Consider the following 24844-nt stretch of genomic DNA (forward strand, 5'->3'; position numbering starts at 1 on the left):
CTCTTATGTTCATTTGTAGATATCAGCCTTTAAGAAAGAAGTGGACAACTAGAGTGTATCCCCAGGAAGGTGACTAGGATAGGGAGGTTCTAGGTAATAGTTCCTTTGAAGAATAGGTGAAAGGAATACTAGGGGACGAGCACCTCATAATGTCAATGTTAAAAGTGTGGGAGGCAATATGGCAGCCCAGTGAACAACACACACAGGCTGTGGAATATGGCAGGCTTTGCTCGAAATCCTGGGTTTCATTACTTTGGCACGCTAAGCTGTGTGATCCTTAGGAGCCATCATTTCATCTTTTTATACTTTGGTTTCCTTCTGTTGTGAAGATGCAAGGATGCCATGAAGATTAAATGTGATCATTCACAAACTCAGGGCCTAGTATGTAATAAGTGCTTAAAAATGGCAGCTGCTCTTATCAAACTAAGATAATAAAAATGATGACAAAAATTGGAATCTGTTGTTTTGTACCAAGGATTGGTACTGGGGTGTGCATGTGTGCATGCGTATGCATGCGTGCATGTGTGTGTGTGCGTAGAAAGGGAGAGAGACAGAGAGAGACACACACACACACACAATGAGAGGATCTGTGCCTTATTTGGGAAAGAACTGGATGACAAGGATGAAGCCAGGTTACGTAAGTAGGTAGTAAATGACAATGTTCAGGAAGATGTGAGGGTTTGAAGCTCTGCTTGCCTCTCTGTAGAGTTAAAATCCAGCCAATCTGAAAACATTCATGATCCTTGAAGAAAGGGTCTTTGTCTTTGTCTTGGAGAATCTCTTTACCTCTCAAGCCCTTCAGGATATTTTAACATTTTCCCACCTTCCTAGCTATTTGGCAATACTTTAATCTTTTCACAGGGTGCCTGCTCTAATGAATGCAAATTTTCTTGGTGGATGGGGCGGAGAAGTTGGGTTAAAAAGAATTTTTCCAGGCCCCTGAGATAAATGACTGTTTCAGCAACAGGATCTCAAATTCTCAAAGGCAGGACCTGAATTCTGCTTAAATACTGCCTGTAGCTGAGCACTAGGCAACACCCAGTAATTGTTGACTGACAGGCTACTTGTTGTCACTGCCTGTGTTCTTGCCACAACCTCCTAGTGCAAACAAAAAGGTCTGAGAGAAGGCGGGTGACTTCCTGAGAGTTACCTGGGAACTGAGTAGGGAGTTTCAGGTGGAGAATGGGAAACGGCAGGAGTTTATTGAACACTGGCAAGAAGGTAGGGACTAGTTGCCTCAAAGGGCGCTTGGAGCTATTATCTCATTATCTAAGCTGAGAGCCACAGGCTGGGCCAGGTTCTTTCATCTCTGTGGGTTGTGCCCATTGAAGCCAAGGAGAGTTGCCAGGTGCACGAGAGAGTCTGGCTGCAGTTCTCAAACGTGTTGCTGTTCTGGGGGAAATGTTAGCACCACAGAGAGAGCTAGATCACTTGCACCTAAAATGTAGGTCTAATAGCAAAGTGGAAGCACTTTTATGCAGCTGTAGGGACTGGTTAGGACAGAGATGCCAAGCCAGGGAGGGCAGGTATAAGTAAGTGCCATAGTGAGGAGCCCTAGATAAGTAAAAAAGAAAAAATGGGGTGCAAGTGGTTAAGACTCTGCACTTTCACTTTAGGGGGCACAGGTTCGATCCCTGGTCAGGAAGCTACGATCCCCATGCAGTGTAGCCTTAAAAAAGGGTCAGTAAAGAGAAGAGGGTACAAAGAGGGTGTATATCACACTTAGTAAAGCTCATAACTTTTCCAAAAACTGACTTTTGATGTATATAGCCCCAAGAGCATCAATTTCAATTTTGCATTAACAAACCAAGGTGGTTATTTTAGTAACTAAGCAAGGTGATGACCTGCAAACAAAAAACCTGACCTTACTCTGCAGACAGAAATCAAAGCATACCTAACAAAGCTTTGAAATCCACTCAGTGGTTCACAATTTCAGAGATAAAATTACCCTGATTGTGCTATAAAAATTTTAAATGACCTCAAATGTTTAACCCATTTCTCAGCTCCTCACTCATCTCTGCCCGTATACAGTGGAGTCCCATCATTTGTATATTTAGCTTATTTGATTGTAATTATAGGTGCTCCCTTCTGTCTCTCTCCAGCTTCCATTTCTCTCTTATGTAATTTAAAAAATTCTAAAATTATACTTTGCAGTTATAATTTTCCCCATAATGTTTATTACTGAAGCAATAGATGATCATTGTAGAAAAAAGAGAAAATATAGAATAGACATACTATTGACTATTTTAGCAAACCATAAACAGAGTTTGAGATATAAATTGGGTTTTCTCTCTCTTCCTTTTTCTTTCTTTCTTCTTTCCTCCCTCTTTCCTTTCCTTTGTTTCCTTCCCCCTTCCTACCCTCCCTCCTTTCTTGGTTTTTCTGTCTCTTTCAGTCCAACATTTAAAAAACAGTCATGGGCTTCTTCTGGATGAATCACTAGCAGAGTTGGGAAAACACTAAGTATGTACCCAGGCCTGTGCTAGAAACTGGGTGAGCACAAAGTCTCAGTCTGGGGACTAAGCAATGATCTACTATCACAATGGAGAGAAGCACTTGGGAAGGTCAATAGCAGACCCAGTGAATTAACAACAGAAAGCAAATAAGTGCCAAGTGAATGACATGGACAAAGGGGTTCTGGGGGCCTTCACAGGTGTGCAAGATCTCTGCTCCTTAAAACTGGTTCTCCTCCTGCCCTCAGCACCTCAGTAAATAGCGTCACCTTATCACCCAGTCTCTCAAGCCAAAAGATTAGCAGTCATTCACGAATCCTTCCTTTCCCTCACATCCCACAGTCAATCTGTCACCAAGTTCTGTTGATTCTGGGTATAAAATATATTTCAACGCCGTCTACTTTTCTCCATTTCCAGCCTAGTCTAAGCTGCCATCATTTCTCACCTATAGAAACTTAAGTGAGATCATGTGACTCCCCTGCTCATAATCCTCCAATGACTTCCCATTGTAGTTACAATAAAATTCATATTCCTTATCCTGGCTCCTGTGTGTATGCCATGGCTTTGATCTGACTTCTGTTTTCATTCTCATCTTAGGTCACTCTCCACTTCCTCACAACCCTTTAGCCATAGTTGTCTTCTTTCAGTTTCTCAAACATACAAAGCTCTCCCTGCCACAGGGCCTTTGCACTTCCTATTTCCATTGCCTAAAAACTTGTTCCCGCTATTCTTCACATGACTGTTCCCTTCTAATTCTTCAGTTCTCACCTGAAATGCTCCTTCTTCATGAGGCTGTCACTGAGAATTCTTTGACAATTATGTCCTATCGATTAGTATCTGTCTTTGTTTCCTTCATACATAGCGCCTGACCTAAATATAAAATTTTTGCTTATTTTTATTTCTTTGCTTACTTATTTTTCTCTATATCCTTTATTAGAATGTAAGCTTTATAATGGCAGGAGACATGTCTATCCTGTTCAGCAATTTAACCCTACCACCTATTGAATGAATGAATTGTTGTGCACTGGAATGGTCAGGAAAGGCTATCTTGAGGAGGTAGAGTTTGAAGTGGGTTTTGGAAACCAGAAGGATAGGCAGGAAGAATTTCCATAATCAAGATGGAGAGAATTCCAGGTAGTAGTAGAAGGGCAGTTCCTGAGGCAAGCGTGGTTCTGGCACATTTGGGCAACAGTGGAAAATGGGTGTAGCCTGCAATGGACGTATCCCATCAGGTAACATAAAGACAACAGGTTTGTTAGTTGGTTGAGGCATAATTATGCCTTGAGGAGTAGACTGCTTTTATTTTTCAATGTGGGCAAATAAAAACCATTGAAAATTTTGGACCCAGGTTGTGGTGTGCAGTGTTTTAAGAAGGCTAAAGAGGAAGTTAGTATAAAACTTAATAGAAAATTACTTCTTAAACAGAGCAGATTAATCCCACCAGCTAAATGGCTATGGCAATGGCAACCTACTCCAGTATTCTTGCCTAGAGAATTCCATGGACAGAGGAGCCTGGTGGGCTACAGTCCATGGGGTCACAAAGAGTCAGATACGACTTTGCCTGTGTATACTGAACTGTAACTTTCTCCAATTTTAAAGGAAAACTGGAGAAGGAAATGGCAACCCACTCCAGTGTTCTTGCCTGGAGAATCCCAGGGATGGGGGAGCCTGGTGGGCTGCCATCTGTTGGGTCGCACAGAGTCAGACACGACTGAAGCAACATAGTAGTAGTAGTAGTAAATGGCTATAGAGGAAAAAATATGAACCCACATGAGTCAGAAAGGTTTCATTTGGTTCTAAGACCACAGAACTGAACAAATTATTTAATGAGATGATTTGAGCAAAAATATGCAGGGTTAGGAAATAGAGATGTGGACTTTCTTAGTAGCCCAGTGGTTAAGACTCCATGTTTCCAATGCAGGGGATGCAGGTTTGATCCCTGGTCGGGAAACTAAGATCCCACATGCTGTGGAGCAACTAAGCCCACACACCACAACTGGAGAGCCCACGTGCTCTGGAGCCTGTGCACTGCAACAAAGGCCCAGCACAGCCAAAAAAGAAAGAAAGAGAGATGGACTTTTGCTTCCTTTCCTCCAATAGAGAGCTAATGGGCAAAGGAGGGTCATGAGAGATGAGGAAAGAATACATGAACTTGTGTCTCCTGCTTTTCAAAAACTATTAGCAGAACTGACATTTAGTTTTAAAAAGTTTCAGGAGAGAAGTTATCTAATTTACAAATTTTAGTTCAGAAAATTAGATTTTTATGCACTAGATTCTACTGTATATAATACATGGAAATAGGCTAATTCATCTTCAGTGTTTAAAAGAAAGGAAATGCATTAAAATTTAGCAAATTGTGAATTAGAACATTTAAACTATTTCGGTACCCTAGTCAGGCGAAGATGTGCAAGAACACAGGGTACTCCTTTCTGATTCTGCCCTTTATTCATGTTCTTTTTTTCTTCCCCAAACTCTATCTCCCTCTTCTCTTCCAGTCCACAGCTTATATATCCTTTAAGGCCTGGCTCCTCTAGCCAGCCTTTGAAAATTCTACTTTCTTGGAGTGCTACTTTTTCATAAGTCTTACAACAATCAGAATCTGTAGTGTATCACTTAATTTGCCACTGAGTTCTGAAAGTTGTTCATGAATTGTTTCCTTAATGTCCTTTTTCTGTCTACCCCCACTGGAACTGTATTATATAATATAAGCATGTATCACAAGATTTGAATAAATCATTGAGGGTGGATAACACCTTATAGACTGGTTGACTAATTAGCTGATAATATGTAAGCTAGGATTAGTAATAAGATTCAAAATATTCCAAGTCTGGTATAATATTAAAAGTCATAGCATGTTACATTAAGAAGGGACATAATTTTGGTTAGGAGATCAAGGCCAAGAAAGCCTCAATGAGTTGGTTAAGGTCAGAGAGCTAGTGAGTGGCAGAGGATGGACTAGAACTCTGCTCTCCTGTTTCAGGTTCATGAAATTTGATAATATTTTGGAGGTAAGTACCATAAGCAAATACAGGCCTTAGTGTTTCCTGAGAGGGTTTATCTTATCAAAATAAGAGTGAAGTGAAGGGCACTCTGGATTCTTAAGAACAAAATGGCCCTTCAAGTTAAGTTACCTATAAGGACATCATTTCCAGTGATCCCTCAGAGAGGTCTTCCATTTGCTCCTTCTTTCTCCGAGTCAGAAAATCCTGAGTCAGAGACAGCCATTCCCTGCGTATGCATGTGTCCTAAGTCACTTAGTGTCCAAATCTTTGTGACCCCATGGACTGTAGCCCACCAGGCTCCTCTGCCCATGGGATTTCCCAGGTACGAATACTGGAGTGGGTAGCCATGCCCTTCTCCAGGGGATCTTCCTGACCCAGGGATTGAACTTGCATCTCTGTATTGGCAGGCAGATTCTTTACCACTAGCACCACTTGGCAAGCCCTTCCCTCCATATAGCCAGGGGTATAGGCAAACAAGTGATAAAGTAACAATGTCTTTTAGAATCTCATGGTGATAGGATTCCCTGGTTTTACTAAAAAAGCCCTCAAAGATAACTAGATTTTAGAGGAGTCTGTTTAGCTGCACTATGATGTGTATACCTAACTGGATACTATTTAAGATCAGACTCCTAATTTTTGAGACTCTTTCAATATAATATGTCATCAATATATTCAATATAATATGTCTAACTCTTAGAAAATCTATCCATCCCCCAAACCCAGTTTAGCCAGTCTCCTTTCATTATTTCCATCAGCTAGTTGTTGAGGCCCTAGAATCTGAAAGCCTAATGTGATCTGCAAGCCAGAGACATTGCCACCAGTCCCAGCTCTGGGGTTAAGCTACTGTGTGAAAAAGCACTTTTTCTTTTTGGGCTTCAGTTTTCTCATCTATGAAATGGGGATAATTGTGGTCTCTGGATGGATTAATTCTGCAAAAGCTTTCCAGCTTAGGCCTTTCTCTATTTTAGACTAAGCCACTTTTCCTTTGTGTATTTTAGACCAGATCAATTATTTTGAGGAGGGGGGAGGGTTCTTTTTCATCAACAGTGATTCAACCAGGAAGATAATCCGAACCCCCTTTTCAAAGTTTGGGATGGGAGGACATGTATAATTTGAAAAATTAGATTCTAAAATTAGTATTGCTTTTTTTTTTAGCCTTACTCTTCAATTCATTTTGAATAATAATTACAGTTTTAAAAGCATATGAGATTTTATTTACTGGAAGAGAAGGGGACAATCATGAGTTGAGGAAGGTTGAAGACCACTGTTACATGAATATTCAAAGAGGAGAGCAGATGCCTCTTCTTACCTCTTTCTGTGTCGTAAAGGTACACAAACTTCTCCCACTTGTAGTGACCCAGAAGACTCAGGATGGCGCCCTTCAAGGCTGGGCGCATCTGGATGACAAACTGCACATCTGCATCAGTGGGGAAGCTGGGAGTGACAAAGGACGTGTGCAGGGCTCCACAGAAGGAGGTCAGAGTGTTCATGGACATCTGGTCATAGAATCCAAAGATGGCATATACCCCTCTCGAGAACTGGGAGCAGACTGCAATGAGAAAAAGAGAAAGACATTTCAGTAACTTCATGGTCCTTTGCTGCAGCTTGCAGGGTAGGAAATACAGTGCATAGTTAGACTCTAAAAGACAGACAGAAAACCAGTGGTTGCTGAAGTCTCTAGGAGCCCTTGGAAAATCCAGTTGCCCAGCAGGAAAAGGATAAGAAAGGGAAGAATTTATCTGATGCAGTTGCCTCTTCTCTATGAGAGAAAACTAAGCATGAGCAGGAAACTAAGAGGAATGTGGGAAGCACAGAGGTGAAGGTTGTCTCACCCTCCTTCAGCAAACCTCCCAGCGCACCCCCAAGGTGCCAGGTGCTCCCACACTTCCACCGTAGCTGCCCAGGGGCCGCTTAGGATACCCAGGCCCCATCAAGGTATTGGGTTGGCTCAAAAGTTCATTCAGGTTTGTCCAGAAGGTGTTATGGGAAAGCCCAGATGAACTTTTTGGCCAACCCAATAGAATTATCTTGTGTCTCACCCCTGCAGTGCTTTTCTACTAGGTAACAATAGTGACTGATGATTTAGTCAGATGAACTGCTAATGTGTCTTCTAGGAAATGTGTTACTCCTCTTAGGTTGTTGTTGTTTAGTCACAAAGTCGTGTCTGACTCTTTGTGACCTCATGGACTAACGCCCACCAGGCTCCTCTGTCTATGGGATTTCCCAAGGCAAGAACATTGGAGTGGGTTGCCATTTCCTTCTCCAGGGGATCTTCCTGACCCAGGGGTCAAACCTGCATCTCTTGTGTCTCTTGCATTGGCAGGCGAGTTCTTTACCACTGAGCCACTTGGGAAGCCCCTTCTTAGGTTACATAATGCTTTACCTATCTAGTTATGTTATGATGAACACCCCTTATGTAGACTAATAATGAGGAGAATTTCAGATTCTGGGCAAGTCATTGGGAATACTGGCTTTGCAGTGCCCATGGGGTAGGTGGGCTGATTCTGCCCCTGTATAATAGGTAAAGTTCTATCTTAATCCTTTTGATTTGATCTTCTAGACCTGGTAGCCCACACACAGAATGTTCACGTCCTCCTCAGGATTGTGGTGAATTTTCTTCCATCTCAAAATGGGTCATGCCACTACCTTTCCTTCTTCAGGCTCAGATGAGCGTAAAAAATGGGAACCAATCTCAATATTAGTGTAAGTAGAACAAAATTAGCAAAGCAAATCAGCTACAACAGCACCATGTGGTACATTCGCAAACCAAGTGGAAATGATCTTCAGATTATTTGCACTACTGCTCCCTTCCATTCATGAGAAGCAGGCAGAACAAACAGCTGATAATGTGGTGTGATTTAAGGGCCCCTGCTTGGTCACCCTCATCAGCTAGGAAGCCAACGTTAGGCTTACTTTTTCAGGTTTTGGTTATGAAAAAAAGCCTATGGCTTGGGAGCCTCCTCCCCCAAATTACAATCTTTTTTTTAGCCATTAACATGTCTGATTAGATGTCAGTACAAGTAAGAAAATGGATAGGTTCAGTTTTGATGGGAATGGGTGGGTCAGAGAAGAGAATGTAAAGGGTTTGCTGCCTTTTATCAGCCAAACTCATGGCTCATTGGCTTGAGGTAGCATTTCAAAGGTGATTATCAGTCACTCAAGGGCCTCCTTGCTGCTGCTAAGTTGCCTCAGTAGTGTCTGACTCTGTACAACCCCACAGACGGCATCCCACCAGGCTCCGCCGTCCCTGGGCTTCTCCAGGCAAGAACACTGGAGTGGGTTGCCATTTCCTTCTCCAATGCATGAAAGTGAAAAGTGAAACTGAAGTCACTCAGTCGTGTCCAACTCTTAGCGACCCCATGGACTGCAGCCCACCAGGCTCCTCCGTCCATGGGATTTTCCAGGCAAGAGCACTGGAGTGGGGTGCAATTGCCTTTTCTGCAAGAGCCTTCTGAGGGGAAGACAATTGCTTCCAACTTGAGGAATTCTAAGTGACCACCAAACACATGCAAGAAAAGCCTTTATATTAAAAGGAAAAATCAACTAGAGAATGAACCTGGGGCATTTCGTGACATGCGGCCAAAAGAAGTATTCCGAAACAAAAAGGAAGTGGCTAGATGGCACTTTGTCTTAATCATCACCAAAGGAGACATGAAGGAGAGTCCCATTCCCAAATTCATTCTGTCAGGGTAGAATCTTGCAGTACTAGGTCAAATCTTGGCCAATACACATAATGTTTTGTATAACATTGACAACAATAATGATAACAGTTATTGAGTTCTTAGTAGGTAACAGCCTATGTGCTAAGCACAGATATTATCTCTTTTAATATTCCCAACAACCTCTTGAGGTATTACTATCATTTCTATTTAACAGATAAGAATTCTGAGACCAAAAATTGTTCTATCTCTTAAGTGGAGGGGCCAGAACTTGAACCTGAGTCCAACTCCAAAACTCACACTCCCTGGGACCCAAAACAAACAGTGACATTGGATAGTATTTATTGGCTTGAATGAAATAGAGTTTCCAGATTTGGCAAATAAAAATATATTGAATATATGTCTATATAACTAGAAAATAGATAAATAGAATGTCCAATTAAATTTGAATTTCAGATAAATAAATTATTTTTAGTTTAAATATGCCTCAAATTCATACATGCACTGAAAAATGGTTTATTTGAAATTCATATTTAATTGAAAATCCTGAATTTTATCTGGCAGCCCTAGAAAGAATCCAATCTTATTAACAGTCATGGGGCTGGAAGACTGGAGTAAGCAATCATGGCTTTTCATCCAAAATGACTCAGGAGATAGCCAGTCATTCTTAGATCTATACCAACTAGCATACAATGCAACATATTTTTCAACAAGGAAATCCCAACCAGGCAAAATTATGAACAATAATTGAGGGAGAAATACTTGGAGAGAGACAAATGTATAGCTGTGATCCTCTTAGAGTTTCAAAAAGCCCCTGGTGTATTGGAAAAAAACCAGAAACTTAAAGTAGGTTACAGATTCTGGTTAAGTATTTAAAAAAAAAACAAAACCTTGCATTGCTCTTGTAATCATTGTTTTTGAACCTCGTGGGTACAGAATTAGTCATTACTAGTTTAAACATGGACATTTCATTATTTATTTATTTAAAATACATTGAACACTCATAGAACCATCACTCAACCCAAGAATCATAATATTACTAATAACTTAATTTTACCTATGTCTTCTTCTTCTGTTCTATCTTCCTGTTTTGATTCTCTCCCTCCCCCTGAGGTAACTACTACACTGAATTTTTAAATTTATCATTAGCTTGGTTTTCTAAAAAAAATACACAGATGCACCTAAACAACATAATGCTGTTTTTGCTTGTTTTAAAACTTGATAAGAAGAAAGTCATGTTGTATAATGTGAAACCCAGACTCCAGGCAGGAACACCCAGTGAAATCTTTAAGCTTATGTATGATGACAAGTAGAATAAGACTCAGGAAGATCTTCTAAAAATGGGTGAGTGAGCAGGTGTGAGGGAGCCCAGTGACAATTTAAAAAATTCCAAACTAAGCTTACAGCTTTGGGCCCAGCTCAGGTGAGAGACCTAGGAGTATTATATTGTAGATCAGCAGCACCTTTCAGAGAACACTCAGCTACTGTGGTCTAACAGGCAGACACACGGCAGTGGACATCAACAAGATGCGTGTTGGGAAAAAATCATTAAGTGTTCTATTCCTTTTTTTTTTTCCTTAGAGTATAAATTCTTTACAATATCATGTTAGTTTCTGCTGTACAACAGCATGGATCAGCTATATATGTATACATATATCCCCTCACTCTGGAGCCACTCACCCTCCCATCATACCCCTCTAGGTCATCACAGAGCACAGAGCTGAGCTTGTGCTACACAGCAGCTTCCCACTGGCTATTTATTTTACACATGGTAGCATATAAATGTCAATGCTACTCTCCCAATTTGAACCACCCTTCCCTCCCCACCCCATGTCCGTATGTCTGTTCTCTACATCTGCGTCTCTATTCCTGCCTGCAAACAGGTTCATCTTCCTTTTGGATAAAACAGAAGTGCAGCTGTCCTGCAAATACTATTGTGCATAGTTACACTTGTTCTGTCTCAATATGTGCAAGTAACATAAGCAGAAGGCCCAGTGGGGAAGACAACTGCCACACAAGGACAGGGGTAATAGCCTTTGAGGGAAGCTGGGGCATAAGGTCCCTCTTGGCTGCAGAAAGTAGGGCTGAATAGTACACTGAGCTGACCCAAGGGATAGTGTCTGTGTTTCTAGGTCCTTAGAATGTTTGAAATAGAAGAAACTTAAATACTCTGTCATTCACTGTCTTTTCAAGCACAATTTTTAGTGTAGAATCCTTTCTCCAGATGAAATTTTATGTGGCAAGGTCCAGTAGATAAGAGATATAGTGAATATCTCTTCTGCTTCAACACAGAGTCCCACTGACACCTCCCTAGCCGAAAGAAACTGACACAAAGCGATGAAGTATCTTGCACAAGGTCATGCAATGAATTATGAACCAGTCTCTCAGAAGTGCTTTATCAGCATCTCCACGCCATCCCTACTCCAGTGCTATCTAGGGCAGCATGGGTCAGGATTTGCCTGGCATGAAAGTGACTTACCCACAATACCTAGCTCTCAGCATAGACGGATCCATCAGGGGTTTCCCGTGACTCATCTGCCAGCTGCTGCTCTCAGTTCCCTCCAGCCTCAAATATCAGTGAGAGCAGGTGGCAGATTGGTGGGTGATCTTTGAGGACTTGTGATTCTTTGGGGCAATGTGTGTTATCTTTATCTGACTCTTTAATGAACCACACCCATTTATTTATCTCAGCAGACTGCTGCTGCTGCTAAGTCGCTTCAGTCGTGTCCGACTCTGTGTGACCCCATCGACGGCAGCCCACCAGGCTCCCCATCCCTGGGATTCTCCAGGCAAGAACACGAGTGGGTTGCCATTTCCTTCTCCAATGCATGAAAGTGAAAAGTGAAAGTGAAGCCCCTCAGTCGTGTCAGACTCTTTGCGACCCCATGGACTGCAGCCTTCCAGGCTCCTCCGTCCATGGGACTTTCCAGGCAAGAGTACTGGAGTGGGGTGCCATTGCCTTCTCCATCTCAGGAGACTAGTCCCTGGTAAAATAATGATGGAGGAAATAGTTGTCTTGGCAGTCTTACAAAGCCGTGAAGCATAAAAGGAAGGGGCAGAAGCTATTGAGGCAGGTGGACTTTACTTCTAGTTATGGCTCTACCAGTCTTAGGCTGCACGACTTCAACTCTGTGAGCCTCAGTATAGGAGAGAGATTATGAAGGCAGGTTCTAGAGTTGGATCCTTTAGGTTGAAATCCTGAATTCATCACTTATTAGGCAAATTACTTAATATCTCTGTTTCTGACCCAGTTTTTTCATCTGTAAAAAGGAGGTAATAGTGCCTGTCTCAGCATTGGTTGTGAAAGTCAAAATGACTCCATTCATGGGAAGCATCTATCTATAACAGTACCTGGAATGTAAGAGATACTTGCTTACTGCTAGCTATTTATTCATGCAACAAATAGTTGTAAGAGCATTGACTATGTGCTGGTACCATTATAGGTAGTAGGAGATACAGGAGAGAAAATTGATCCTGTCCTCCCAAAACATGTGTACTAGTGAGGGGAAAAGACAGTAAGCAATGAGATAAGTAAAAGGCAAAGTATGTCTTAGTTATAAATGTAACTTGGTTATTGTCACGGAGTGAGGAGTAAATGAAATGGTACACGAGAAATACATGGTGCTTAGCATATACTTCAGAGAAGGCAATGGCACCCCACTCCAGTACTCTTGCCTGGAAAATCCCATGGATGGAGGAGCCTGGAAGGCTGCAGTCCATGGGGTCGCTGAGGGTCGGACACGACTGAGCGACTTTACTTTCACTTTTCACTCTCACGCATTGGAGAAGGAAATGGCAACCCACTCCAGTGTTCTTGCCTGGAGAATCCCAGGGATGGGGGAGCCTGGTGGGCTGCTGTCTATGGGGTCGCAGAGTCGGACACGACTAAAGCAACTTAGCAGCAGCAGCAGCAGCAGCAGCAGCATATACTTGGCAACTAAATAGTTTATTTTGTGTTTCTTTTCTCTTGCCAACTCTTTACTTTGCACTCTGTTGACCCCATCAGGTTACACCTCCTACAGCAACCACTGCCCTTGACTTCACACTAATTACCTAGGAAGCCCAGTTTTTCTTCTCTTTCACCTTCCCTAGACAGTTCTCCAGTGTTCTTTCCTGTTTTCACTCCTGGGTCACTTCTGGGTGACCAGTCACATTCTGGATAGTCATGGGTTCATGTGATCAGTCACATTCTGGGTAGTCATGGGTTCAGGAAGAACCCTTCTAATTTGACTTTGTCCTCTGACTCCTGTCCACCCTTCCTATATAATTCCCTTGTGCTAGAGAAATGCGGTCTCCACTCGGGGCCTCCATGGCTTCCGAGTATGAAATATCATGATTGTCTGCTTGCTAAGAATACCTGTCTCCATCTCTTCCTCCTAGCAAAACAGCAAATTCTTTTAGCTGAAAACGTCATTTCTGACTACATTCTGGATGCCTGGGGATTCTAGTGTAGCTCACCGGCTGTGTTCCCCTCAATGTTGAGTGACAAGTAAGGCTGGAGCCAGCTGTCACACTTTTATTTATAGTCCCCAAGTCTGTAGGGTCGGGACAGGTATTGAGAATGTACAATGTGGCAGCTAATTACACCACCCATATTTCAAAAGGCCTCATTAAAAAATGTCAAACAACTTGATTATCCCAAAGATCAGAATAACAATATTCCATATCATTTACAGAATACTTTTCATAGCCTTTTGAATTGGGGGAAAAAAGGAAACTGAAGTCTCTTGCTGACTTAATGATCACATTTGAAACAAGCAGGAAGAAGAAAAACACAGCTATGGAGGAACAAGTAGAGCTATACCACAAGAAGGTTCTCTAGGTAATACCACAGTGCAGTGAATTCCAGGGGATTGAGGAAGCTTAGAGATGGAAGATCATGGAGTCCAGTGTTTTCTAAAGCTGTGATGCTGGTCCATGGTGAAGTTTCCAGTCTGGTGAAATATCTGTGTTTGTGTGTGTGTGTGTGTGTGTGTGTTGGGGGAAGGTTGACAACTGTTCTTTTTTAGGAAAAAATAGTCCTTTTCTCTGTATCATTTCTATTGTCTGAGTGTTGTATGTAGAGTCTTTTTTTTCCTGAAATAATGATGATGTTTATGATACCACTCATATATACATAAGTTCAAATATATATATATATAAATTCATATATATACATACACATATAATACATATAATACATATATATGTATGTATATATATGAACTTATATGGATATATATGCCTTTTTTGCAACAGACCAAATAATTGTGTCCCCAAAGATGTCCATGTCTTAATCCCCAAATCTGTGAATTAGGTTACATGGTAGAGAGGAATTAAGGCTGCCAGTAGAATTAAGGTTGCTAATCAGTTGACTTTAAAATAGTGAGATTATCCTGGATTATCTGGGTGGCCCAATGTAAATGTGGAAGACAGAAGTTGAAAAAAGAGTCAGTATCAGAGTGATGTGATATGAAAAAGACTTGACCAGCCATGACTATGAACAGAGATGGAGGGGGCTATGAGTTAAGCAAGTAGGTGCTCTCTAGAAATTGGTAAAGGCAAGAAAATGAATTCCCTTTTAGAGCCTCTGGACAGGAATGCTGCCATGCTAACACCTTGATCTGACCTACAGAGCTGGAAGATAATAAACTTGTGCTATTTTAAGCCACTAAATTTGTGATAATTTGTTATAGTAGTAAATAGAAAATTAATACACTTAACACAGCAAAAGTTAAACATTGCTGACTCTCTAGATCAATCTATACTCCACTCACCCTTTTAATCCCCCCTTAAAACATTTATGGATCCAAAAAGTCCAAAAGTTTGGATACTAAGAATCTAATCTAATTTCCAATTCAGCACAGGAACTACCTCCCGTGAGGCTGTGTTACCTCCCTTTGAATACTTCCAGTGACATGAGAGCTCATTACTCACAGGCAGCACTTTCCTTATGGGGCAGCTCTGATGACAAGGGAGCTCTTCCTTAAATTGAACCTCAGTTTACATCGTGGGCCTCTTGAATGCCACATGATACATCGAGTCCCAATTCCACATGCCCTCTGCTTGCTTTTATAGGAAGCTCAAAAATACAATTGACATACTCAAGAGTCCATAAGGGCTATTAGCTATTCAAGTCTGTGCCTTTATTCTCACTAGGCTGCCTTCTTCCTGCCAGGCTAAAACTCTGCTAAAAGATTCCACCTCCTCCTGAATCCCTGCCACTTCCAGAAGCCATCATTCCAACTCCTTCTTTACCATCATTACTAATGATGGGATGATGAGGACCTAGCACCCCTCTGCATCTGCAACTTCTGCCCCATCACTCAACTGAACCCGCTCTCTCAAGTTGGATGATGACCTGCTCACTGCCAAATCCAACTCTGTGCACTGACATCATTCGACTTGACTGCTCAGCAGCATTTGACATTGTTGGCCACATCCTCCCCCTTGAAATTTCCCTCTCTGGTTTCAAGAGCATTAAACTCTGCTGGCTCTTCCATCCATACGGCTCCTTTTCAGTTTCCTCTTAGTCCATCACCTTGATGAAAATGTGTCCAAACATTTTTGTCTTTGGCCTTCTTTTCTTCTTACTCTAAAGGTTTCTCTTTTTCATTCAACAAGTATTTGTAGAGTTCCTGGTATGTGCCAGGCAGAGAGGGGGGAGGGTCTCATCTCACTACCTTCTTATGAATAAATTCCAAATAGGTGCCTCTAGCTTCAGACACACTCTTGAGTTCCAGATCCACATTACTGACCTCTCATAAAACAGCGCCACTTAGAGGCCTTCATGGCAATCACACACTCAGTGCATTATTTCTCACTCCCATCCACCACCACAGATCTATCTCACTCCCATCCACCACCACCACCCTATTGGCATTTGGGGCTAGATGATTCTCTGTTATGGGGACTGCCCTACGCATTATAGGATATTTAGCAGCATCCCTGGCCTTTACCCATTAGATGTCAGCAGCGCTACCACCACCCACCAATTGTGACAACCCTAAATGACTGAAGTGAAGTGAAAGTTGCTCAGTCATGTCTGACGCTTTGTGACCCCATGGGCTATACAGTCTATGGAATTCTCCAGGCCAGAATACTAGAGTAGGTAGCCTTTCCCTTCTCCAGGGGATCTTCCCAACCCAGGGATCGAACCCAAGTCTCCCACATTGCAGGCGGATTCATTACCAGCTGAGCCACCAGGGAAGCCCATAAATGCCTGAAAATAGTGGCAAATATCCCCTGGCGGCATTGTAACCCCGTTCCTATCTGCCTCCTTCATCCTCTGTTTGATATCCACAGGAATTTGTTATAACTTCCTCTCCACAGAGAACAAGGCTTTACCCTAGTGAAAAGGCATGCATATTGAGGTAATCCCATCAGTTATTTTAATGATGAAAGTTAGAAAGTGTGGACTCTACAAAGTCCACTATATAGGTGGGTACTTTCCTGGTCTTGCCCTAAAACTGGCTATTCGTGTTTAACCTGGGGATGTAAGAGAGGAAGAATTAGGTAAAGGATGGAAGGGTTGGGGTGGGGTAGAAGCCAGCTCATCCTTTCTCTGGGTTCATACAGATCAGCCTTCCAGTCTGCTTGAACATCCTTTGGTCTTGGTACCAGTAACCATAGTTGGGTGCTTATAGGTTCAAAAGTCAGAACAAGGTGTCAATCCATTCTCCAGCTGATTATTCCATGGTTTAATTATTATCTTTGGGTTAATTCTCTTGAACATTTTGTTCTGCTCTCAGGAGTATCATGCCTTCTGACAGTCTAACTAGTTATTTTTGCAATTACATGGCATGTATCTCAACGCTGGCAAAGAAAACACTCATTATCAACATTTGATCCTACTTGAATATAGCCGCTTGCAAATGCACACATTAACATATGAACACATGTATTTTGGAACATTCATCTTTTTTTCAATTCTTAAGTGCAAACTACCCTTTCCCAGCAATGTCAGAAATGGCAGGAGAAGTGCTGAGTTGGGTTGGAATAAGGAGATGCTTTTTAGGCCCTTTTATATCAAGACACAGAGAAGGCAATGGCAGCCCACTCCAGTACTCTTGCCTGGAAAATCCCATGGATGGAGAAGCCTGTGGGCTACAGTCCATGGGGTCATAGAGTCGGACATGACTGAAGCGACTTAGCAGCAGCAGCAGCAGCATATCAAGACATGTGGTTAAGGGCTGGAGCTCATGAGTTTAAAATTTTTTGTTTATTCATTCATCAAATGAAATGTTGAGTACCTCTTGAGTGACAAACACTGTCTACATGCTGGGATACAGCAGTGAGCAAAACAGATTTGACCTCTGTCCTCATGGTGCTTACAATCTAGTATTGGAAGCAAACAGTAATAAAAGAATCATACTGATCTGTGATTACCATGTTCTAAGTACTAAGAAGGAAAGGTATTAGGGTGCTGTGAGGCTATGTGACAAGGTGACTTTAATTTAGATGAGGTCAAGGGGAAAGATATCTGACCATGCAACATGTGAGCTGATGCCTAAGAGCAGAAGAGCATCCCAGGCAGAGAAAGTGGCACTTTCTGAGGCCCAGAGGGAGGACAGCACTTGATGTACTTGAGGCACTGAAAGATGACTAGCCTGACTGAAGTGTGGTCAGTAAGAAGCTACAAGAAGAATCTGGTAGGAGGCAGGGACCCAACTGTGAAGGACCTTGTAGGATGCTGGTAAGGAATTTTGATTTTATTCTAAGGACAACATGGGGAAATCATGGAAGGACTTTGCTCATGGTTATTCCATGAGCTGATTTATATTTTTAAAAGATTTATCTGGCTGGTGCATGGAAAGTAAATTTAAGGGGGTTGTCAGTGAAAGCAGGGAGAATATTTGAGATACTTTCTTACAGTCTAAATGAGAGACAAGAGTGTTCTAGATTTGAGTTGTGGCAATGGATGTGGAAAAAACTGGAGTTTATTTCTGAGGTCAAATGACTGAATTTGGGATGGTTATTTAAACTCTCCAAACCTCATTTCCAAATCTATAACCATTAGACTGATAATACCTACCCCATAACATTGTTGTGTGGATTAAATGAAGATGAGCAAAGTATGTGGCTCTCATAGAAGTCTGTGCTCAATTGATAAACAGAATCTGCTCTTAATATTCTTTTAAAAATTATCTCTCAGTATGTTTGCCCTGCGGTGGGTTTTGTTTGTTTGTTTGTAGGTTTTTGGCCATGCCACACAGCATGTGGGATCTTAGTTCCCCAACCAGAGGTTGAACCTGTGCCCCTGCGTTGGAAGTGCAGAGTTTTAACCACTGGATTGCCAGGGGCAAGCCTCTGTGATGTGTCTTTTATGGTTTGGTCTCTAATGTGCTGTGTGGTCTGGGGCCAGTTAGCTCACTGGGCTTCAGGTCTGTCATTTGTCAGCCAGAACTAACACCTGTCCTGCCCACTTCACAGGGATGTGCTGAAAATGGAAATAATAGCTGAAACTCTCCTTTGAAATATTACAAAAGCTGCTATCTAAGTGTCAGTGAGTAAGTGCTATTGGTTCTCAACTCCCAGTACTTATTATCTCCATAACAAATAGCTCAACAGAATCGTCATTCTTCCCAGCCTCCATCTCTGCTATTCACCTACATGTCTCTATCAATCATCTAAAGTTGTCAGGGGCCTGTCTTGACTTGCAACTCATTTTACATGGGATTTTAGCACAACTCTTAATTGAAAAACTAATTGATCCAGTGATCCAGTCACAGTCAATGAAACAATTTCTAAAGCTGGGCAGGAAAGTGATGAACTCTGATGATGCATTTGAATCAAGCCTAAGATTTGTCATTGACAGATAAGAGCCTCAAGTTCAATATTGTGTCACATAACACTGGAGCTCCACTGTCCAATTTGGCAGCCTATGCTGGGCTGAGGGGAGAGTGAGCTTGGCCCCTAAACAAAAATTATTCTTAAAAGTTAATTAATGGTTATCTGTTATGCATGCTTGGAATACTTCATAATTAAAACCAAAACCATATAAACATGATAAAACATTTAGGTCCACCGTCAGTCAGCAAGACAAGCTTTTATTTGCCATTCTGTTTGAATTCCTTAGCATCACATTCTCAACGTGGAGAGTAATGGCCGAGGTCACCCCCTAGGTGTTTACAATGCAAAGAGCCCCTCTATAGTTTGATTGGGCTTCCCTGGTGGCTCAACTGGTAAAGAATCTGCCTGCAATGTGGGAGACCTGGATTCAATCCCTGGGTTGGGAAGATCCCCTGGAGAAGGGAATGGCTACCTACTCCAGTATTCTAGCCCAAATAATTCCATGGACTATACAGTCCATGGGGTCACAAAGAGTCAAACACTACTGAGTGATGATTAGTTAGCTAGCTAGCTATAGTTTGATTGACAGGTAGGCATTCCATCTCATCCTGAACACGGCTGCTAATGGTAAGCTCACCACTTTTTCCAAAGTAGTGCATTCTACTTTTAGGTAGCTCTTGTGATAAGAGATTTCCTTATTATATTGAGCATATATCTACCTCTCTGTAACTTTCACCACCTAAGGTTCCTTTCTGTCTGAGGCTTACCGAAATATCTACTCTCTCTTCTAATGGCAGGCCTTCAAACATTGGAAGATATATTTCCCAGCTGCCTGTGCCTTCTCTTATTCAGGCTAATCACTCGTGGCACTTCAGATGTATGTCGTAGATCCCAGGCCTTCACCACTCTGACCACCTTCCTCCTGACGCGTTTCAGTTTGTTAAGTGTCACTCTTATGAGACTGATGTCTGGAACTGAGCACCACACTGCCAGTGAGGTTGAACCCATTCAGAAGACAGCGAACTGATGCCTTCTCACTGCCTGTTTTGGACTAGACATCATGTATTTATCAGTCCTGCCTAGGATAGCATTGATTTTATTTTTCCCATCCACTGTAGAATTCTATGGAACCTCCTTTTATGTTGTGAATTTATATCCCAGGTATTTTGTTTAGGAACTTCTGCCAAGCCAGGCTTCCCCTAACCTTGGATATGTGCTGTTAATTTTTTTTAACACATTTTCCCCTTTTAAATGTCCTTATGGCTTTGACCCAGTGTTTTTTTTTTTTTTCAAATTAAAAAAATTTTCGGCCATGCTGCACGATATGTGGGATCTTAGTTCCCCAACCAGCAATTGAACCCATGCTCCCTGCAGGGGAAGCACAGAGTCTTGACTACTGGACCATTAAGGGAGTCTCCTTGACCCAGTCTTTTAAATCTTGATTTGGTTAACAAGCTTATTAGCTGTCACTTCCAGTTATGTGTCATTTACAAATTTCGATCAGCCTGCTTTGGGTGGCATTATCCAAATTGCTGGCGAAAATTCTGAAGAAGACAGAATCAAAGCCAGAATCAATTGCCATGCTACTTTGTTCTTCACCCCTATGGTTTCCAGGATGATAACAACTAGGTAATAAGTACTCTGGGTAGAATTCTTCAGTCTGCTCCAAAAGTATCTTTAATACTCTTACAGTTTAGGCAATACAAATAACTCTTACTACTGATCTTTGTTCTTCAGACATCTTCACAGGTATGAAATTCAGGGAAAAAAATAACTAAAATGATTTTCTCTACTCCTGGTATTATCATCTCTGACCATGCATCTTTACTAGTTATTATTGAGTTTTATGGGGCAGAAGTAAAAAAAAAAAAAAAAGAGGAAACTAAGAATAGACAGAGAAATACTTTCTAGTAAAGAAGCACCAGAATAATTGGGCAACTACTGCTTTCTATCCTCTAACTCAAGCAGTGTGTCATTACCTAAGGTCAGAAAACTGATTCGTTGCCCTTTGTTGTCATAAAGCTAATGGCTTTTCCATTTTATGAGTAGAATCATTGATATCTGATCAGTTCCTGGGGTCTATGGTCCTTAGCATCTGTGCCCCCTAGCTGACTTTAAATATACTATAAACAGCCTTATAAGATTTCCCAAATGCAATCTTGATGGGAAGCAACTCTTGAAAAGCCATCTTCACAATACCCAGAACTGGTAATTATACAAAACAGTTCACCTTACTGCTGCATTAAAAAATCGATACAGCCTTCAGTTCAGTTCAGTTGCTCAGTCCTGTCCGACTCTTTGCGACCCCATGAACCTCAGCATTCCAGGCCTCCCTGTCCATCACCAACTCCCAGAGTTTACCCACACTCGTGTCCATCAAGTCGGTGATGCCATCCAGCCATCTCATCCTCTGTCATCCCCTTCTCCTCCTGCCCTCAATCCCTCCCAGTATCAAAATCTTTTCAAATGAGTCAACTCTTCGCATGAGGTGGCCAAAGTATTGGAGTTTCAGCTTCAACATCAGTCCTTCCAATGAACACCCAGGACTGATCTCCTTTAGAATGGACTGGTTGGATCTCCTTGCAGTCCAAGGGACTCTCAAGAGTCTTCTCCAACACCACAGTTCACAAGCATCAATTCTTCAGTGCTCAGCTTTCTTCACAGTCCAACTCTCACATCCATACATGACCACTGGAAAAACCATAGCCTTGACTAGACGGACCTTTGTTGGCAAAGTAATGTCTCTGCTTTTTAATATGCCATCTAGGTTGGTCATAACTTTCCTTCCAAGGAGTAAGCATCTTTTAATTTCGATACAGCCTTAGTTCCCTCAAATATGTGCCAACAGCCTGAAGCGTATGGAACCCATTTTTCCTTTAGGAAAAAAGGGCAAGTTTAAATTAAAGGGACTTTTTCTAACCTGAATTCAACTGGTTGGATTTTGGACAATAATTCTCTGCTCTTAGTTTGGGAGGACAGTCTGGATCTGTGTGGAATGTGTCAGAGAAGTCCAGTCAGTGCTGTCTGTCCTGTCAAACATAAGGCTGATATGCAGGCAACAATCAGTGGCCCTTGCATGACATTACAGGATCCAACTACTCTTTATTTTAATGGCACTTTGTTGGAAACTATGGGTACTGTAGCTTGAATCTAAAAGAAAACCCTCCAATACCTGCACCCGTAAGTCCCCCCATTTTCCTTCGTCCTAAAAAAAGAAGGACAACATCTCTTGGAAGAGAGGAATTTTAGGACTCAGGGCTAATTTAGAAAAAGAGCCAGCTTTTTAACCAGGGCACTAATGAGAGCCAGATAAGTGCTCAAAATGTGTTTCCTATGTTTAGTGACTGTCCAGACCTGTCTTGTCTGATCTGGTACCCACTAGCCACATGTGATTATTTGAATTAAAATTATTTAAATGAAGTGAAATTAAAGATTCTGTTTTTCAGTCACACCACCCATATTTCTAGTGCTTCACAGCTACATGTACTGGCCAATCAGTGTGACATGGTACATTTCCACGATCAACACAGTGCTGGTCTAGTAAGTCTTATTAAACTTGCCTACTGCACCTACCCAATTCAGTGTTTTAGATTCTAATTTAACTAGCATTTATTCAGTACTCTGTTCTAGGCATCATACTAGCAACTTTCATACTTTTATGGTGGGGTGGGGGGCATTGTTTGACATTTCATGGAAGTTACCAATGTGTAGGCAGAGCAGGGAGTAGTGTGCCTTGTACTGTGGTTGGAAGGTCCCTGAAAAGTCTTCCTGCCTTCAATTGTCCCATCCATTGCCTGCTGCCAAGTTTGAAATATCTACCTATCTGGGATAGGATGAATAGTGTGTTAGTTGCTTAGTCATATCCAACTCTTTGTGACCCCATGGACTGTAGCCCTCCTCTGTCCATGGGATTCTCCAGGCAAGAATACTGGAGTGGGTAGCCATCCTGTTCTCCAGGGGATCTTCCTGACCCAGGGATTGAACCTGGGTCTCTTGCATTGCCGGCAGATTCTTCACTATCTGAACCACCAGGGAAGCCCAGGGTGGTGAAATTTCCTGTTCAATGACCAGTGTGGTCTGGAAGGGGTACATGTGTGGATTGCTTTGTGAGATTAATTCAAACTGAGAGTCAGGCAACACTGCTATTTGCCAAAGGTAGATTCTGATCTACACTGTGTGTGTGCTTCTAGTGAGTTAGAACCTATTTATTAATCAAGAGGTATAATTTATTTTAGGCAAAATGTAAAACAATTTTGACAGTTTAAAGTTTAAATAAATATCACTGCTATATATATATATATATATATATATCAGTTCAGTTCAGTTTTAGTACGTATATGTGTGTGTGTGTATATATACATATATATATATAAAACTAGGTAACTCATGAGAACCTACTGATTAGCACAGGGAACTCTATTCAATACTCTGTGTGTGCTGTGTTTAGTCGCTCAATGGTGTCCGACTCTTTGTGACCCCATGGACTGTAGCCCATCGGGCTCCTCTGTCCATGAGGATTCTCCATGCAAGAATATTGGAGTGGGTTGCCATGCCCTCCTCCAAGGGATCTTCCCAACTCGGGGATTGAACCCAGGTCTCCCACATTGCAGGTGGATTCTTTACTGGCTGAGCCACCAGGGAAACCCATTCAGTACTCTATAATGACCTATATGGCAATAAAATCTTAAAAAGAGCAGATATATGTGTATGTATAACTGAATCACTTTGCTGTGCCCTTCAACTATACTGCACTACTCCAGTACTCTTGCCTGGAAAATCCCATGTACAGAGGAGCCTGGTAGGCTGCAGTCTGTGGGGTCGTGAAGAGTCAGATACAACTGAGCGTCTTCACTTTCACTTTTCACTTGCATGCATTGGAGAAGGAAATGGCAACCCACTCCAGTGTTCTTGCCTGGAGAATCCCGGGGACGGGGGAGCCTGGTGGGCTGCTGTCTATGGGGTGGCATAGAGTCGGACATGACTGAAGTGACTTAGCAGCAGCAGCAGCAGCATACTGCACTAAAAAAAAATTGATTAAAAAAATCACTCCTAATACACCCACTAATTAGACCAGAAAGAAAAGCAGGATATTTACTGTGTTTTGATCAGACTTGAATGTTCATAGAACCTCTAACTTATGTGTATCAATTCAGCAGTATAACTGTGGTTATATCAAACAGTATCAAGTATTGTGCTAGATGCTGGAGCTGTGAAATTCTCCTCTCAAGTTCCCTTTCATAGGACCTCCTTCTAGGGCATTCACAGCTGGTCCAGTGACAGCAAGACCTCACCTTTCTTCCCCACTTCTCCCCCTTCACCATTCTTATCCCAGTCCCCATTTTTTTCAACCTCCCTTCTGACTTGTTCTCAGCCAGCACATATAATTGATAAGGGAGAAAGGCACGGACTCGATGGACGTGAGTCTGAGTGAACTCCGGGAGATGGTGATGGACAGGGAGGCCTGGCATGCTGCGATTCATGGGGTCGCAAAGAGTTGGACACGACTGAGCGACTGAATTGAACTGAATCTTCCTTTCCTCTCCCTACAGCAGTGCTTTGCAAATTGCATGGCACAACCCAGTAGTGGGTTATGAAATCAGTGTAATGAGTCATGACCTAGCTTTTAAAAAAAATAAATGAAATAAAATAGAAAAATGTCAAAATGTATCCAGGTAGTCAGGGTAAATATTGTTTCATCAAACATTTGTTTTGGTTATCAAATATATGCATGTATGTTGTGGGTCTTTAAGTCAAATGTATTTTTTTTTAAGTGATAGGGTTTTTTTTGGGGGGGGTGTTGTTGTTTGTTTTTTATTTTATTTTTTGGCCATGCAGGATCTTAGCTCCTTGACCAGGGATTGAACCCATGCCCCCAGCAGTATAAGGGCAGAGTCCCAACCACTGGAATACCAAGGAAGTCTCTCATATATTTCTTTACCACCTCACACCTGCAGCTCCA

At 41.9% G+C, this 24844-nt stretch overlaps 1 protein-coding gene across 4 annotated transcripts in view; it reads right to left on the minus strand.

Moving 5' to 3' along the window:
• Window positions 1–24844, minus strand: part of GRIA3 (glutamate ionotropic receptor AMPA type subunit 3) — a 310974-nt gene that overhangs the window by 221015 nt on the left and 65115 nt on the right. For all 4 annotated transcript variants that reach the window (XM_040265228.1, XM_040265226.1, XM_040265227.1 and 1 more), the window contains one exon: window positions 6765–7004. In XM_040265228.1, the coding sequence (XP_040121162.1) occupies window positions 6765–7004 (240 nt within the window). The remainder of the gene's footprint in view (window positions 1–6764; window positions 7005–24844) is intronic.

The sequence above is a fragment of the Oryx dammah genome, unplaced genomic scaffold (assembly GCF_014754425.2).
Source record: "Oryx dammah isolate SB20612 unplaced genomic scaffold, SCBI_Odam_1.1 HiC_scaffold_23, whole genome shotgun sequence".
Lineage (NCBI taxonomy): Eukaryota > Metazoa > Chordata > Mammalia > Artiodactyla > Bovidae > Oryx > Oryx dammah.